This window comes from Suillus plorans, assembly GCF_016647745.1.
Source record: "Suillus plorans strain S12 chromosome Unknown HD556scaffold_73, whole genome shotgun sequence".
NCBI classification, from domain to species: Eukaryota; Fungi; Basidiomycota; class Agaricomycetes; order Boletales; family Suillaceae; genus Suillus; species Suillus plorans.
In genome coordinates, this window is record NW_024537457.1 from 97,584 (window position 1) to 113,681 (window position 16,098).

General features: G+C 47.7%; 5 protein-coding genes across 5 annotated transcripts; 1 reads left to right on the forward strand and 4 right to left on the reverse strand.

The window, feature by feature from the left end:
* Positions 1-448: 448 nt before the first annotated feature.
* HD556DRAFT_1276906 (uncharacterized protein) lies at positions 449-2,701 on the reverse strand (the record flags this gene model as incomplete). The annotated part of the gene is made up of 5 exons (XM_041299245.1): positions 2,158-2,701; positions 1,738-2,095; positions 1,664-1,678; positions 663-1,611; positions 449-610 (listed from the first exon to the last, which is right to left on the reverse strand). The coding sequence occupies exons 1-5, from the start codon at positions 2,390-2,392 to the stop codon at positions 449-451; spliced, it is 1,719 nt and encodes a 572-aa protein (XP_041155234.1). The 5' UTR covers positions 2,393-2,701.
* On the reverse strand, positions 2,662-6,346 carry HD556DRAFT_1538926 (uncharacterized protein; the record flags this gene model as incomplete). Its single annotated transcript, XM_041309701.1, has 13 exons — positions 2,662-2,864; positions 2,922-2,992; positions 3,053-3,099; positions 3,219-3,301; positions 3,509-3,604; positions 3,709-3,824; positions 3,882-3,994; positions 4,254-4,329; positions 4,723-4,894; positions 4,945-5,609; positions 5,658-5,769; positions 5,852-5,926; positions 6,085-6,346. 13 exons carry the CDS (start codon positions 6,344-6,346, stop codon positions 2,662-2,664), a joined length of 2,091 nt encoding a protein of 696 aa, XP_041155235.1.
* Positions 6,347-6,826: 480 nt separating this feature from the next.
* On the reverse strand, positions 6,827-11,202 carry HD556DRAFT_1448273 (uncharacterized protein; the record flags this gene model as incomplete). The annotated part of the gene is made up of 15 exons (XM_041307403.1): positions 6,827-7,033; positions 7,097-7,188; positions 7,248-7,933; positions 7,988-8,126; positions 8,173-8,364; positions 8,416-8,813; positions 8,866-9,014; positions 9,069-9,234; positions 9,284-9,471; positions 9,519-10,100; positions 10,151-10,542; positions 10,595-10,670; positions 10,727-10,751; positions 10,806-10,900; positions 10,960-11,202. The coding sequence occupies 15 exons, from the start codon at positions 11,200-11,202 to the stop codon at positions 6,827-6,829; spliced, it is 3,630 nt and encodes a 1,209-aa protein (XP_041155236.1).
* A 1,412-nt stretch (positions 11,203-12,614) lies between these two features.
* HD556DRAFT_1312371 (uncharacterized protein) lies at positions 12,615-13,316 on the forward strand (the record flags this gene model as incomplete). Its single annotated transcript, XM_041300645.1, has 3 exons — positions 12,615-12,694; positions 12,744-12,869; positions 12,920-13,316. The coding sequence occupies 3 exons, from the start codon at positions 12,615-12,617 to the stop codon at positions 13,314-13,316; spliced, it is 603 nt and encodes a 200-aa protein (XP_041155237.1).
* Positions 13,317-13,647: 331 nt separating this feature from the next.
* HD556DRAFT_1448275 (uncharacterized protein) lies at positions 13,648-15,627 on the reverse strand (the record flags this gene model as incomplete). The annotated part of the gene is made up of 6 exons (XM_041307404.1): positions 13,648-14,549; positions 14,622-14,719; positions 14,778-14,906; positions 14,959-15,167; positions 15,260-15,349; positions 15,400-15,627. 6 exons carry the CDS (start codon positions 15,625-15,627, stop codon positions 13,648-13,650), a joined length of 1,656 nt encoding a protein of 551 aa, XP_041155238.1.
* Between the last annotated feature and the right edge of the window lie 471 nt (positions 15,628-16,098).

Here is a 16,098-nt window from a genome sequence, read left to right on the forward strand (position 1 = left end):
CGTGGTCTGAGGGGTCATTGACCATGCTATAAAGCAAAATGGCTGCAGGATGTCAGGACTACAGCATCTGCGGTGTTAAAATATCTGGCAAAAGACGGGCACGAGCTGATGTGCTGGTTTGTTCAGATGCGACGAGTTACCGCCAAATGCATTTGTTGGTCTGTACTCATATTGTAGTCGATGTAAGAGATGAGAGAGTGACTTACTACGTTTGACAATCACAATTTAGTTTGGAGCACGGGGCTCCAGGACTACATAGTACTGTCCTACATAGAGTGTATCACTCTCAATGTCGGATTTTTAAAAAAATCACAATTTAAAAGAGCCAACACATCAAAACGTTCGAATGATAACATGCGTTAAAGTATAGCGCAGCGCGCTTAAATTCCAATGCAATAATTTTGTACAAAAGATGTGTATATGTCAACAGTAATGTGAGTCGTGTATCCTACAAACCATATGGCTCCCGCCGTCTGATACACTTGGGTTGTGGTCTCTTCCATTCCCCTTTGTTTGGGTCCGGCCATAAAGAAGCACTGTCCCATTGGGCTTGAAGTGGTGCGCCGGCTGTTGGAAACCCAAACGGCCAAGTAGGCAAGTAGCACATCTCCTACACGACGAGGTCAGTCATTTCGCAAACAAGTAACTTGATTTTTTTTTACCTCGAGACCACAGGCCGGTCGGCACTTCGCACACACGCTCCAGTCCAACCAGGAAATTAACTGTGTCACGTCCTCCTTCCATTCGCCCATGAGAGTATGTATGTGATGGACTTCAGGGCGTTGTTCCGGAGGATAAAAGGCGTCGACTCCAAAATTCATTCCGGAAGCCCACATCTTCGTGACGACGCGACATATTTCATGCGTAGTTTCCCGCACCGCCTGCAGGAGTAGATGTTCGGAGGGCGTCAGTGCTGTTCCACGATACGCTATGGAGGCCGCGTGCGATGCAGCACATTCCCGAAAAACTGGCGCAGCCCACGAATTTGTCGCGTTGGCGGTGACGGAGGTATTGGGAGGCAGAGCTGCAAACACAGTGTAGGGCAAAAGCACGGCGCGCAGCTGTCTCTGAATTTGTTGTGCGTGGTCAAAGATCGACCCATCGTCCAACGTCAGGTTCAAAAGGTGCTGTATGAACTCCAGGCGGCTGGCATATCGATCGACAACCACGCGTAAGACTGTTTTCCAGTCAATGCCGCTGGTTGTCGCGGGTGGTAGTGCTAGCGCTTGGGCTAGCCTGTCTTGGACGCGTTCTATATCCTCCGATGATATTGCTGCCACTCGGTGATCCCACCGGTCCAAGCCTACACGGCGCGGCACCAAGGAGGGAACAAGAGCGGTGTCGTAAAAAGAGACAAGCCCAGAAAAATCAAGCATAATCCGGGTTTCTCCTGGATAATTTTCGCGCCATGAAGCAGAATGCAATAATTCAAAAACGTGATACACTGATGTCCGATAATAAATCAGACCTACGTCAAAAACTGAACACAGTCGCTCACCAGTATGGGGGCCCACCGGCGGCGGGTCGGTGCTGGTCCCAATGCGAATGCTCTCGAGATTTAAGAACGAGACGATCTCCATGTGAGAGGTGAAGTTGCAGATCATGATTTCACTATGACCGTCGTCAATAACAAATCACCAAGGGGCTACGTATGGATTCGCACAAATTCATTTCCATCCTATGAGTCACAAATCAGCATCAAGCATTCGCGCGCACGCGTCTTAACATCCAACGAACCTCACAAAGCCGTTCACGCCATACTTCTCACCCCATTTACACAGATCCTTTATGCGCTGCTCTTCATTCCACAACCACTCGGGTTTCATTTCCGACCATGCCACGAGATCTTGGGTATCCATAGTGCCCCCAGAGAGTTTCGCAGCGCTGTTTCCGTCAAAATAGAGCACTTTCATCGGCCGAGTGACTGCAAGGGTGAGGTGCCAGCACCCTGTTTCGATTGACCCTTTGCAGAACAATTTGGAGTGGTCTGGCTCTACAGCCACCCAATCCAAGGCGGTCGGTAAATGGGGGCCGGTGAGAGCTCCATGGTAGAGGTGCGTGCCCACGGGAATAGTCCCTGGGATTATTGTATGACCTGCAGGACGTAAATGATAAGTCGCAACCCATCTGGTTGGAGTTCAATATTTTCAAACATACCAATACGATGACGGGTATTTGCCCAGTGTTGAAGCAAGGAATTGGCGGTTTCAAACACTAGATGTCCTGTCGTGTTCACCGCAGGTCCTTCATCAAGATTCCATTGTCCAAGATCATTTTCGACCACCGGGTAAAAGGATGAGGGCGCGTGACTTGACAGAGGTGTTTGTGCAGTGAGAACCCGTTCAAAGGCAAGAGAAAGCCAGACGGCTGCGGCTTTCCTTGTAAACAGCATTCCGACGAAGCGCCAAGGGCCTTTGTAAGCTTGGTTATATATTCAGTCAGTAAAAGTTATGGTTTGATTTCCTTCATGCAACCCGGGGCCCTTTCCGCGGCTAGTCCTAATGGGCGGATTCGATAGCGGTTGAGATAGCAGTTTTCAATGTTCATTTTTCTATAATTCATGATTGTCTTCCAGTCATCAGATGATAGATTATAGGAATAATGATAGAAAATGGACGCAATATTGTTTCCTGAATTGTTGTGCACAGCGATGTTGGGTACTTATGGTAGGGCCTGACATGGGTAGAGAGTGAATGTCAGAGATCTGGCCAGTCTGGGGCCAAAGTCTGGGGCGGAGTCTGGGGCCAGAGTCTGGGGCGTTCGGCAAACACGGCTGACCCGGGCTGAGTTTGAATTGTTTTTGTCACGTGTTTGCTTTGTGACAATTCCAAAGCCACCCGCCATCATCGTGCCTCCTGCCAGTACTAGTGTGCCCGTCGTAGATGGCTAGCGGCTGCCGACACACCCGCCAATCTACTCACCACATGCAGTTAGCATGCTATGTTCGTGCTTCTCCGCACCAAAACCAGTCAAAATTATGATCGTCAATCCACTGTCCCAACACTTGTGCTTCCTCAACGTGTCTTGATTCTGCTACCAGTGTCTGCCGCACCTTCGTTGCTGTGTTTTCTGCTTCCCATTTTCGATCTCCTCCGCTGTCTACTCTCAACATGTTTTCGATCTGCTCTGCTGTCTACATCCTTTCTGCTCGGCTCTCGATGTTTGCGATCCGCTCTCAGGCTGTTGTCTATTTCGTTTATGCTCGGCTCTCAACGTACTTTCGAGGTATACTCCACCTGTTTCGCATCGGTTTCACTATTTTCCAGCTGCTTTCGTATACCGATTGTATTCCGCATAATACCTACTAAGCAATCAAAGCATATTTGACACTATTTAAGCACATTCTGGGAGGACAGCGCGAGTGTGCGTGAATGCGCCTTTTAAATGTGCGCAATATAAAAGAAGCACAATAGAGCACATGGGGCACTGCCCCGTCTTATAGAAAATATGCTGTCAGTCCGGATATCGAGCGAAATGCGCGAGTATGTGCGCTGTCTCTCAAACGCACATTTCAACACATTCAGCCCTATTCGAGCACAGCTGATTCTCACTGGGAGTACTGAGTACTGATCGAGATCATTGATGTCACCAAGTGCAGTGCGGCCTGCAAGAGGTCACAAAGGGCGGGTCACAACTCACAATGGACGGGTCACACTGGTATTGCAAACGTGACCAGATATAATTGGAACTCAGAATTAAGCTCCGCACGCGTCAGCCGCAGCCCCAGACTTTGACCCCAGACTCCGCCCCAGACTTTGGCCCCAGACTGGCCGTTTCCTGGATGTCCTCGGTAGAGAGTGCCCGGGTACCCGCCCGGGTGGAACCTGTGGGTAGCGTGCGGGTCGGGTGCTACGGGTCACGGGTTGGCTTGGGTGTATTACCCGGGCGGGTACAGGCAGCAACATCCAAATTTCGAGCTACCCGCGGGTGCCCGCAGGTCACTACTAGTATTTGGTCGAACTTTAGCCTTTGTGTCTACCAGGTACATTAATATCTATTGCCATCAAGTACTGTTGTAGCTGACGTCAAATGACATGCCGACTTTGACAACTACTCCGAACTTGCATCTTCAGCCTCATAACTATCGGGCTAACCACCCGAATTCAATATTTTCAACTGACAATGCTAATACACAGGTTCATGTCATTGTAATGCATTATTTGCTGTGATTGTAGCGTACCTGTGATGCATTTTCCCTACAGTTGTAGCGCTCTTTCCTCCCCTACGTTTCTAGGCTAATGCATCCTTCTCACTGATGCATCGCGTTTTCTAGGTTCATGCATCCCTCCCGCCCTTTGATGCATCCCTCTCATTGATGCATCGCGTTTTCTAGGTTAATGCATCATCGCTTCAGTCCTCTCGCTGATGCATTCCTCTTGCTGATGCATTCCCTGCTGCCCGCCCTTCATGCTTGATGCATTCCTGTCGCTTCGGATGCATTCCATTCCCCGCTGCCCGCCCTTCATGTATCTCCCATGATGCATCCCGCCCTTCAAAACCGATGCATCCCGCCCTTCAATACCGTTGCAATTCCTCCCTCCCGTTCTTATGGTGTGTTGCAAAAAGTAGCATGAAATGTATTGCAAAACATGTAATTACTGATACGCTCAATCTACATCCATGATATTATCAGACTGAGCCAGGGTCTCCGCCCAACGAGCTTCAAATGAAGTGGCTAGTTCTCGACGTAAGTAAGCCTGGCGCTTTGCGTATGCCACGCACCCGTCCCGATGTTCCATGCTGGTTGGTATAACACCATCTTGCCTCTCATCCCAGCGCCCTGCCTCCCACATCAGAAATGCCACTATACAGCACATTTCTTCTCGCAACAATTCTACTTCTTCCCCCCAACGCATCGCACGAGCGCGTGCCTTGCACCACTCGATCCGCATGTCTAGGGCACCGTCAGTTAGCAAGAATACTGTTTTGTCATATCGTGCATACCTTCTAAAGCCCCACTGTCGTCCTTTTCACTTCCTCCAGCACCGCGCATGTTCCATATCCACGACAATTTACGCCTGCCCTCCGATTCACCCCAGAGTAGGTCAGACATCGAGCGAATGTCCTTGCGATTTAAAGGACGCAGTGACGACTGCCAGCCGGACACATTCAAGAGTCCGCCCAGAATCACTAGAGCCTTGTGTGCACCTTCGTATCTGCTGGCGGCAGCCTCGATTCTTGCATCAATTGTCTTGAGCGTGCTGCGCGCCCGAGTATTGGCTCCTTGTCCTCGAAGATTGCGATCTTTATATTTGAGAACGGCTGTCTGCGCGCGAAGGCTGGAGCGCAAGGAACGGAGAGCATCGTGACCTTGTGCATGTCTTAATCTCCATTCCATCCGTTGCAGTCGTTCATCACAAGGTGCCAACCTGCCGATCTCCGATGGTAGCCACAACTTGAACGTTTTGGAAGTAGGTACAGAGGTGGTGTCTGCAGAGGTTTCTTTATCGGAGAGTCGTATGGCAGCGATATTGGGCATGTAAAGTTCTTGTATTTTTACCCAGGCGTCGATTCTGCGCTGTAGCGCGTTACTCCGCTCGAGCAACTTCCCTTGCTGAGTATCTGTAACATGTAAGCCACACCTGGCCTTGTCAGCTCTCAAGCGTTGCCTTAGAAAAATTTAGTGACGCTGCAAGCAAGTATCTAAGGAAACGCACTGATGCTCCTCGAGCTCGAGCCCCGAGCTAATCAGTACACTTGGAGAACAATCCTCGTGCAGTGTGAGGCAAGCTCCACTATGAATCTCTATTTCTTCTTCCTTCGCGAGTGCTAACCAAACAGAAGCCAGTGTAATGACTAGGATTACAACAAATGAGTCACTCGGTGTCGTTCAATCAATAGAATCACGCACTGTCTGCATTTCGCTCAAAGGGGTTGGGCTGACACGGGTCGTCCTCCCAGGCCTCTACTTGCGACCGCCACTGATCTAGAGCCCTCCGTAATCCTCTTTTAATCCTTCTTCCAAGTCATTAAGTGCAGCTTGATGATCTGCGTGCTCCGGTAATGCCTCTTTCATTTTGCGTAGCATAATAGTACCTAATTATCCAGGTGAGACTAGCGTCACGGCACAATGGATACACGTACCGAGTCCCACAATTTTCTTCCAGTTCCAATCTCCAAAAAAATCATCTAACATATCGCGCCTCGCACCGGGGCCCATCTCCTTCGTACTGGATGCAACAGGATTGATGTTGGCCCACCCGCGCTCCAGAGCTTCGCCATCCGTGCAACCAACACCTCGCTTGAAGTTGAATGAGAAAGTGGTCTGGCATTTCTCGATGTGGGCCGGGAGGTGAAACTTAGGGACAAAAAAGTTAATAGCCTTTGATATGAAATCCAAGTGCATTGAAATCGGAAATCCATTCATACGTTGCCAGAGTTTTTTATGCCATTGGCAAGCGATGTCATATGACACGTTGAGAGTCTGCAAGGCACAGGATACAGGCAGAAAGATATATCCTTATGGCTTACAATCCTAAAAGTTCGATACATCTTTAAGTCTAGTTATCCACTCTGGAATATATCTGTTCTGTATATTTATCGATCAGCCAGCCTACCGAACGTCTCAGAATGGTATCTACAACTCTTGGACAGTGGCCGCCCGTCCCCGGGGAACATATTGTTTTAGTCTTCGCGATCTCGAAATCTCATTTTGTCATCAGCATCCCCCGGGAACATATTGTTTTTAGTCTTCACAATCTTGAGATCTTATTTTGTTGTCAGCAATCTCGCGATCTCTCTAGGTACCATATCACTATGTAGTTCTGAGATCAAGAAGCACATCAATTTAATTTTCACAATCACGGTACAGGGTACAAAACGCTATTTATTCATCGGGTCCCTCGATGTACTCACAAGGAGGTGCGTCCAAAGAGATCCCCTCGTCAAAATCATCAGTACATGGATCAGTATCCGAGTTCGAGGCCACAAGATGCGGCACTCTCTTCCAATGTTCTGCAAAAGCCGCCACTAAACCTCGTCGGATGTGAGCTTGACGGCGAGCATATGCAATCAAACCTTCCTGATACTCTGGCTGCCCATCGGTTCATAGGGTTGCATGGGAGTCCCAAGAGTCTCCCTGCCACCGAAGAAATACAAGGATGTGTTGCATTTCTTCCAACAAGAGCTGGATCTCCTCCGACCACCTATTACGACGTGCTCGGGCTTTACACCACTCGACACGAAGCGCTATCGCAGTAGTTCAGCATGCGACGACAAAAGAGCGAGAGTGACTCGGACCAACTTACATTCCTGCATTCCCTCGGTATCATCAGAAGATATTCCTTGAGTCAGCCAAATCCATGACATGATAGCTGTGCCTTGCGTCTGTTGGCTGAAGTCCCCAATTGGTCTGAGGTGTGCCTTTTTCAAAGGCTGCAATTTGTGCTCCCATCCTATCCGATCAAGGTGACGAGCCAAGGAGACGAGCGCCTCACGAGCGCTTACATATTTGGCATGGCTCAGGGTGAGACGTTCCTCAACCGTATCCAGAGTTTTGCGTGCACAGGTGTTGGGCCCTTGGCCGCGTAAATGCTGAACCTTGAACTGATATAGCTGACGGCGAAGTCGGATTTGTGAACAACAGTCATTCAGAGCATCGTTGGCTTGGGCAAGTCGCAGAGACCATTCCGTTCCAAGGAGCGTCTTGTCGCATGGCACAATATCACAGATTTCAGAAGGCAGAAGCAACTGAAAGTCTTCTGCCTTTCCGGAGGTGAGATCTGGGACTGGACAGCCGCTATTGTCACCATTGGCATGGGTTGGGAGGCTTGCAGAGGTTCGGAGGTTTGGAACCGCTGGCATGTAGAGTCTTTGAATATCGGTCCAGGCGTCTAGGCGACGTTGAAGTGCGTTTCTTCGAGTTAAGATCTTAGTCCTCTGGATATCAGTTGAGTGCTGACCGAGCGCGGAGGAATCAACACGCAAACGACGTCTAAAAATACAAGTATACTCAGCAATGCTGTGCGAAAGAGTTGAAACGACTGACTGGGCATCTTCCAAGTCAATACCAGTGCTAATGAGAACACTGCAGGTAACTTCGGCATGGAGTGATATTGCTGACCCATCTTCCAATTCTTTTGCATCCCGTTGTGCTAACTTGAGTCGCACAGCCGCCTGGGTCATCGCTGTATATTTGTGAGCAATTTTTTGTCATTGCAAAGAACAACTTACCGTCAACTCTGCTCTGGAATGGGTTGCGTTGCGAGTGGTCCTTCTCCCAGATTTCTATCTCTGTCCTCCATGCAGCGAGGGAAGCGGCTCCTGTTTCTGACTCATTGATAGAGCCCTCAAGCTCCCAGAGAGCCAGGCGGTGCTCCTTCTCAACCACGACTGCTTCTGTGATTTTTCGTAGCATAACTTTACCTAGAGCAAGGAGATATAAGCACTATACATTCACAAAGACTAAACACTTACCAAGGCCTGTAACTTTCTTCCAATTCCAATCACTAAAATGATCGTTAAGCGTATCACGTCGGGCTCCAGGGCCCATCTCCTTTGTACTACTGGCTACACGATTGATGTTTGCCCAACTGCGCTCAGGTGCTTCGCCATCAGTCCGTCCCACGCCCGGAGTCCAATTGAATGAGAATTGAGTCTGGCAAATTTCAATATGCACAGCAAGGTGAAATTTCGGCACAAAGTAGTTGATAGTCTTACCGTCTCGGTCGAACTGAAGATGAGATGGCAGCATGGGCAAGCGATCCCAGAGTTTCTTGTGCCATTGGCAAGCGATGTCATAGGAAAAGTTGATTGTTGACAGTGTAGAGAACCTGGCGAGAGCCGAGAACACAAGGTAATCCATATTGAGATATCTAAGACGACATGAGTTAGAGATGGACAGCGTGTGTCAAAGAATCAACTTACTTTTCGCCCTTCTGTAAGTCGCCAACACCGTTAGCCAATTTCATATCATGGCGCGCACAATCTACGGTTCCCACACCAGTGGCAGCAAGCCCTTTTTCAGACTTTGTGTCCGCCATGTTCACTGTGTTGTGGCTAACACAGCTGCTTTTCTGGAGATGCAGATGATTGTCAGACACGAATTTAAGAGATCATCAAACACACACCTCTTGGACGGTTTCACCGTTTGCACGTAGGTAACACTTATATTCCTTCTCCTCAACAAAATAACCCCATCCTTGGCTGAGGCCGGGGTCTCTGATGTCACTTGACACCATCCGGCGCTTGAGACGGAAGTTGGCATCTATAGCAAGGAAAAGGCCAAATTTCCATCTAGCTCGTTGTGTCAGTTGTTTTGTTGTATTCTCAGACAATTACGCACTGCTCAGGTGAATTTTTCCAGTCATCGGGTAAGTTCTTCCCCGGATGAGGACACGCGGGGCATAGAACTGCTAGATCTCCATTTTGAGTAGCATCAACGCCAGCAGGATTATGGCCGCAGCCAGAACGTTTGAGTGCCTTGATGTTTTTCCACTGATAGACTATTCGGAGAAACACTGAATAACAATCCTGCACTGGTGTAAGTATGCTGCAAAGAGGTATGAGGATAGACTTACACGAATGGGTGTTATACCAGTATTGTCGGTCCGCCGAGCTAAGCCGTGGAAGAACTCGTATGCAGAGATTTTAGACTCGAACAAAAGTATATGAAAGGACTCCAAAACAGCAAAAGTTGCTGCTGTTCTTGGGTCGGTTACTGTGGAAGGGAATAAGCGTGCACGGAGCAACTGTTTGAAGTGTGAAACTTCGTGCTCGCATCCGCAAAAATCGAGTCCAACAAGGTGTATGACGTGGATGTCGATGATCACGAAGTTGTCACCAAAGGCAGGTCTTGGATTCCGACAAGTAGTGCCTGGTGGGTGACCCAGCTGTATTCGCAAACCCATGGACTTCAAAGAGACAGGATGGAAAAATCCGTCTCTCCATTCCTTGATTCTATGGAGTGGGGAGTTGAGGTGTGATCCAACGGCACAAGACCGACATGTAAGCTCGACAGAGAAACAATCTTGACAGCGGAAAACTGCATCATGGCTACCACACTTGCATTGGGTGTCTGCACCCTGACTTCTTCCTTCCAGTCGTATAAATTCATTCACATATGTTTGACGTTCTGGTAGCCAAAGGGACATGGGATTGTCCTATATGTTCTGAGATTAGATACAGCTTCTTCGTAACACTGGAGGCTTACTCCTGCAGTTCTCCTGCGTCTCTTTTCGGCCGTTGGTACCTCAGGCACTCCAAAGGCATCATCCACCTCACATGCAGGGTCAAAGTATTCCGTCTCATTCCAAGGATCATTGTCAGTGTGTGCAGTAGGGTCAGCACCAGTGGGCAGAGTGCGTGCAGGTATATCTTTGTCTTCCTTTTCAGGCAAGCTAGTAGGAATGTAAGATGTCCGAAGTCCAACTTGACCACTACGCTGCAAGCTGAATATGCGATGCCTGTCGACATGATTCGAGGGCTGATTGGGGTCTAGCAGTGTATGCCTGACAAGTTTGGGACGTTTAGAGGGACACCCAGTGCGTCCAGACTGTGACATGGCTAACACTGCCTGTCTAGGTGTCAACACATTAAATTTCACTACTACGTAAATTGGTGATACATCCAGTGGCGCATAAGCCAACATACATACCATATGCGCTGTGGGAGAATCCTAGAAGGTTGTTAAGAACCACGAGCGATATATCACAATGGATAATTGAAACTGACTTAAATACCGAAGCAACAAAATGACACTGTCTAGTACAATATTTCATCTACAAACATATGCCATCATCGCCGCATCAACGCTGTCTGTGCTATTGTGAGTGTTATTGTTACGATGAATAAATTATGCAACAAACCTCACCAGCTTCTTGACCTTAAAAAAGTCGTTCAATGTGGACGATACCAGGCGCGTCTCTCTGCCAATAGTGTTTGCATAAATAAACGATTTAATCTGCTGTGTCATCATCGAATCAATATATGTTATAACTACATAGGAAATAAATAACGTACTCGTTGACGACATTGAATCGCAAATTTGAGCAACACTTGTTGTAAGTCGGACAGATCCTGCTCCTGTGGTGCCCCAGAGTAGTGTACTGCACGTTCGGGCCAAGCTGTGAACCACTGGGTGAAAATGTTCTCCCAAAACATATCCTGCTCTTCCACAGACCCAGAGCGAACAAGTTTAAACCCAGGTAAAAACTGTTTGAGCATGTTGCGCTGCTCGCGCGTCAGCATTTGAGTGTCAGACATGGACGTACTAGCGCGAATAAGCAGGAAGATAACTCGGCTGTGGGCTAGTTTCACTAAAAGCTCAGAGAAAGTGAGCATAGTCCGTACCTTCGTGTATAGTGTGGTTCTTAAAAAGATCGCCCCGACCCATAGCAACAAATGTTGAGCCACAAGGTGGACCTAAACAAAACGAATCTTGCAGGAAGCACCACGAAAAAGCTACCAAACGAATAATTTTCAGCCCAGACAAAAAATGTTAGAGTATGTACGCTACTCACATATGAGTATCGACATTGTTGACATAGATGTTACTAGTACGAGTCAGCAGTGGGAGGGTAACTCGAGGTGTGGAGAGCATTGTCTGTACCTTCGTATGCAGTATTGTTCTGAAGAAGATTAGCCCAGCCCATAGCAACAAATATTGAGCCACAAGGCAAACCTGAATGGTAGGTACCATCGAAGCGGAAGCGCTACCAGCCTTGGAAGCCAAACATCGAAGCATCCGGGCTGGAAGGTAGTAGTACTTCAACCTATAGTGCCTAAGTGAGTAGTCAGTCTATACCAGCAGTTGATAGTTCATATGATACTCACCAGTATTTTGCCTGAGCACAAGTGTTGAACGTTCGAACATTGACTCGGGTGATCTGTGAGAGTCTGAAATGTGACGTGCTCATGTGACTGGGAAGAATTAAATTAAGTCTAACAGTCACAGCATTGAACATGTAGCGTCATTTGATACAGTCCTACCATGCTATAAAGTAGTACTACATGTCCCCTACATTGGTCGTCTAACTCACTTAACAAATCAATTGAATTCAGGATGATGTATACCATCTCACGACAACGATTCACGAATAACATAAGGTTCGTTCACTCCAAACACGACTTAGAATTTGAACATTGGATATTGAATTGCGGTCCCACATCAATACTCATTTCCAGGTCGAATCTAATAAGGTCGGACCAAAACTCACTTAACAAATCGATCAATTGAATTCAGGATGATGTATGTACCCCATCTCATGACAACGATTCATGATACTAAGGTTAGTTCACTCCAAATGCGACTTAAAATTTAAACATTGGATATTGAATTGCGGGACCGCATTAATACTCCTTTCCAGTTGAATCTGTTAAGGTCGGACCAACAACACCCAACTACACTACAGCGATGAGTTAGCGGTCACTCACCCACCGTCTGACAACGAGAAAAGTGCCAATTATCATTGATGTCATGCACCGCACTCACATCTGATATCTACAGCATTATGCAGACGGTAGTATGAATCAGCACCATGGGCCCATAAGCCATAATCCTTGCACGGAGGCTTGTGATTAATACGGTCCGACGAATTGAAGCTTCCTGAACTCTCTTTGGTTTCATCTTCTTTTTTTCCTCTCTATCGTCTCACCATCTCTCTCATAGTTACCCTATGGCCCCCCCAACAAAATATAAAACTGCGGCCGCTAAGCTCGAGGCGATGAGAGCCAAGCGCACACGGTACTATGCCAGGTGTGCGACATTTAGTTCGGTTAATCCCCAATGCTGATAAAAGATGCAGGTGCCGTGAGATGATCCTCGCAAAGAGGAGGGAGAGATACCATGCTAACAAAAACCATCAAGGGGACGGTGATAGCAGCAATGACGAGCGCACGGATGACCATTCAGATGATCACCACGAATCACTGTGAGTTCTAAATATTAATGCCTTAGATGTGTATATAATATTGTTCTTAGAGAGACGTTGGCTGATTGCATTGCCGTGGTCAAATACGCTAAGGACGACTTCATGCAACATGTTCGATCGCCGCAAACCTTCACCTTGGGCGTCTTCGCCGAATACACCAAATCTATTCCGGACGCTCCTGGAGGCCACGGGGATCGAGAAATCCTCAAACGTGCCATGTCGAGTATCGAGGACTTCCTCGAGAGAGCTACTCGAGGGCAAGATGGCATCCTTCAACTATGCGGGGTTTGTGATGAGTGGCGTGCTGCAGACCAAGTTTGCCGGAGCATGAGGGACACCATTGCCATGATGGAAGACATTTACTGTCACGCGCTAAGTGACGGAGATGCTGAGTTAGCTGTCGTGCATTTGCTCAACGGATTCTTGTACCAGAACTACGAGTTTTGAATAGGCTAATATTTTGCATCTTGGCCCATATGTATATAACTCGCATGTTTGACTCATAACTATCATTATCATCGAGAAGCCTGCGCACCAAACATTCAAAGTTCAGACAGTACCGTGTTTAAATGTTCAAATTCGAGTTGATTGGTCAATAGGAACGAGTATATTAGCAACAAGACTCAAGTATTAGGTATAGTAATGTACAGGATGACTCTAAACATATGCCGCAGAGGTACTATCAGCCCTTGAGGATGTATTCTCCTGTGTGATGTCACACTCTAGGCCTTCTGTGCGAGATAATGAGCAGAAGAGATGTAAAAACACAAGAAGAGACTTACTTCGCTTGCTGGCCCGCACGAGCGGATGAATCAGTGTTATGGCTGCGTTTTGAAGCCAGATTCAATAGTGCGTTCTCCTTGCAATTGTTGCCGATTGAGTTGGCGATGCTGTTGCATGTAGATGGGATGTGTGCACGCCTTGTTCTACGGAGTCCACCGTTGTCATCCCCCTTGGCTGTTTGAACCTCCGCTGTTTGAACCTCATTCGCTTGAGCCTCATTCACAACATTTGCCGAAGCAGAAGTGTGGGACGAGGTGGATGGAGGAGACGAGTCCTCTGTATGGTCTTCTGCCATCGAAGATGGAGGGAGTGCGTCTGGCCTGTTGCTGTTGGGCTCCTCATTTCCAGGAAGGTGTGCGGTGGGATGCGCGAATCCACTAGGAAGTGAATCAGCTGGGGGCATACCATCAGATGGCTCGGGCGTGTCAACATAAGCACCATGGACAGAACGGGGGAAAACTGGCGGAAGGGGACAATAGGGTGTTTCAGCCACAGCCGGAACCGGAACCGGAACGGAAGGTGTCTCAGCCGAAGGTGGAACATGTGACATCAAGTAGTCAACAGTTGACATGGGCAGATTCTGGGCCAATGTCTCTAGGAAGTCATCAAACCCATCGTCGGCCAGCTGCCAGTTTGGTTGATTGTCGCCAGAGATGATATTTTCAGAACTGAAAGGCAGCGTTGACACTGGAGAGGATAGTGTGGGAGCATTTGACGAAGAAGGAAACTCGGATATATCCGGCGATCCCAACGTGCCTGACAAAGATTTATCCCACTTGGACAGCTCATCCATCACAGGATATGACGATTGATTCTCATCGCACACGCTGTCTCCCCATGATGATCTGGAGCTGCTTGCTCCCCCCATCTTCTGATCTTTCAGTATTGCGGCCTCCGCTGTTATCAAAAAGGTAAGCCTTTTTGTACAAGGTGTCACGGATGGTCAAAGATGACACTTATGGTACACACGATACAGATAATCTCGGAATGGTCCCACTATCTCGCTCTCAAATTTAGGGTAAGCCTGACTAAAATTATTGCCCAGCTTCGTCATTCCAACATGGAAGCTGTCCAGCTGAGTGTCATTTCGACTCTCGAGTTTTGAGTCTCTGATGTAGAACATACCTCCAGACATCAATCATTCCACCTAACTCGGCAGATGGACCTCCAACGAGAAGGCTGAAGGATAGACCAGTGGCATCAGCGAGGCCTTTGAGGAATTGATTCGCAATGGTGGCCAGTTTGGTAAGATTCCTTTGTGCATGTCAGGTGATACTATTACACAGTGAACTCGAGCAGGACACACTGTTGCTGATCTTCATCACTCCAAGGCTCGGCTTTTTCCTTACCGCGCTCTTCCTTCTGTGCATGGATGTACTCCCTCACTTTAGCCTTGATCTCCTCAGACTCGCCTGCATACAGAGTAGCGGTCTCTTTTTTCAATAGCGCTACTCGCTGACCATTGGTGAGTGATTGTGTTGCTTGTGCAACCTTGAGCGTCTCTTGGATGGATTTCTGAACACGATCAGCATAGTACAACTTGGAATAAGCTTCAGTGTTCCTGAAGCATTCGTGTAGGTTTTTCACATTCAGTTATCTTCCTGCACAACAGCGTCAAAGACGTCGTTGGCATTGGCTTTCGCTTGTCGCCCTGCCTTTGTCCCACTAAAATTATTTTTGAATCGCGTATGTAATTTCTATCAAACATTTTCAGTGTTGTTGGTTTGAAAATTTCAATGAAGCTTACGGCTTTTCGTGTGTGAATTGCACTATCATATTCTCCCAGTGTTAACGGCCCCAATTCAGTGATATTATTTGGGCGAGGCTCTGGAAACGCCTCGAACCATTTTTCATAAAGGTCCACAAAAAAGTTTTGGTGGTTTCTACTCTTGTCACTCTGCTTTTCGGCGAACTTTTGGTACCACGGTTCAAGCCACACCTCCTGCTCGGATGTTGTCCATTTACGAGGAGCCATCTATTTTCATAGTGTCGACATTAAGTCATCTCAGCAGATGAGATTAATTAGATACGTACTCTTAACATTATTTGACACGTTGATCGACAAGGCTGGGCGTTTAAGCTGCAGTAAGCGAAATGAATATTGAAATGTAGCGTAAAAATCGAGACCAATATCCCACGCACGGACACCGTATCATACTCAGTAAGTATACAGCTACATGATACTTTATTACACAGCCCAAAGCTTCGTGTCACAATTGACAAATACTAGTAGTGATAGTAGTAGTATTAATCTCGTTTAATTTCGCTGCAAGGATCTCTTAAATGCACGCCAGATGAACTAACATATTGATGCATTGATGCAGGAGCTCATCTTGAGTTGGGACAGCCCAGACTATGCTAAGATCCCTTGGACGCTCTAAGTAGGAAATACGGAGCCGTGTTATCGTGGCTGGAGCTCGGTGATCACAGGTGCCAAAGATGTGTC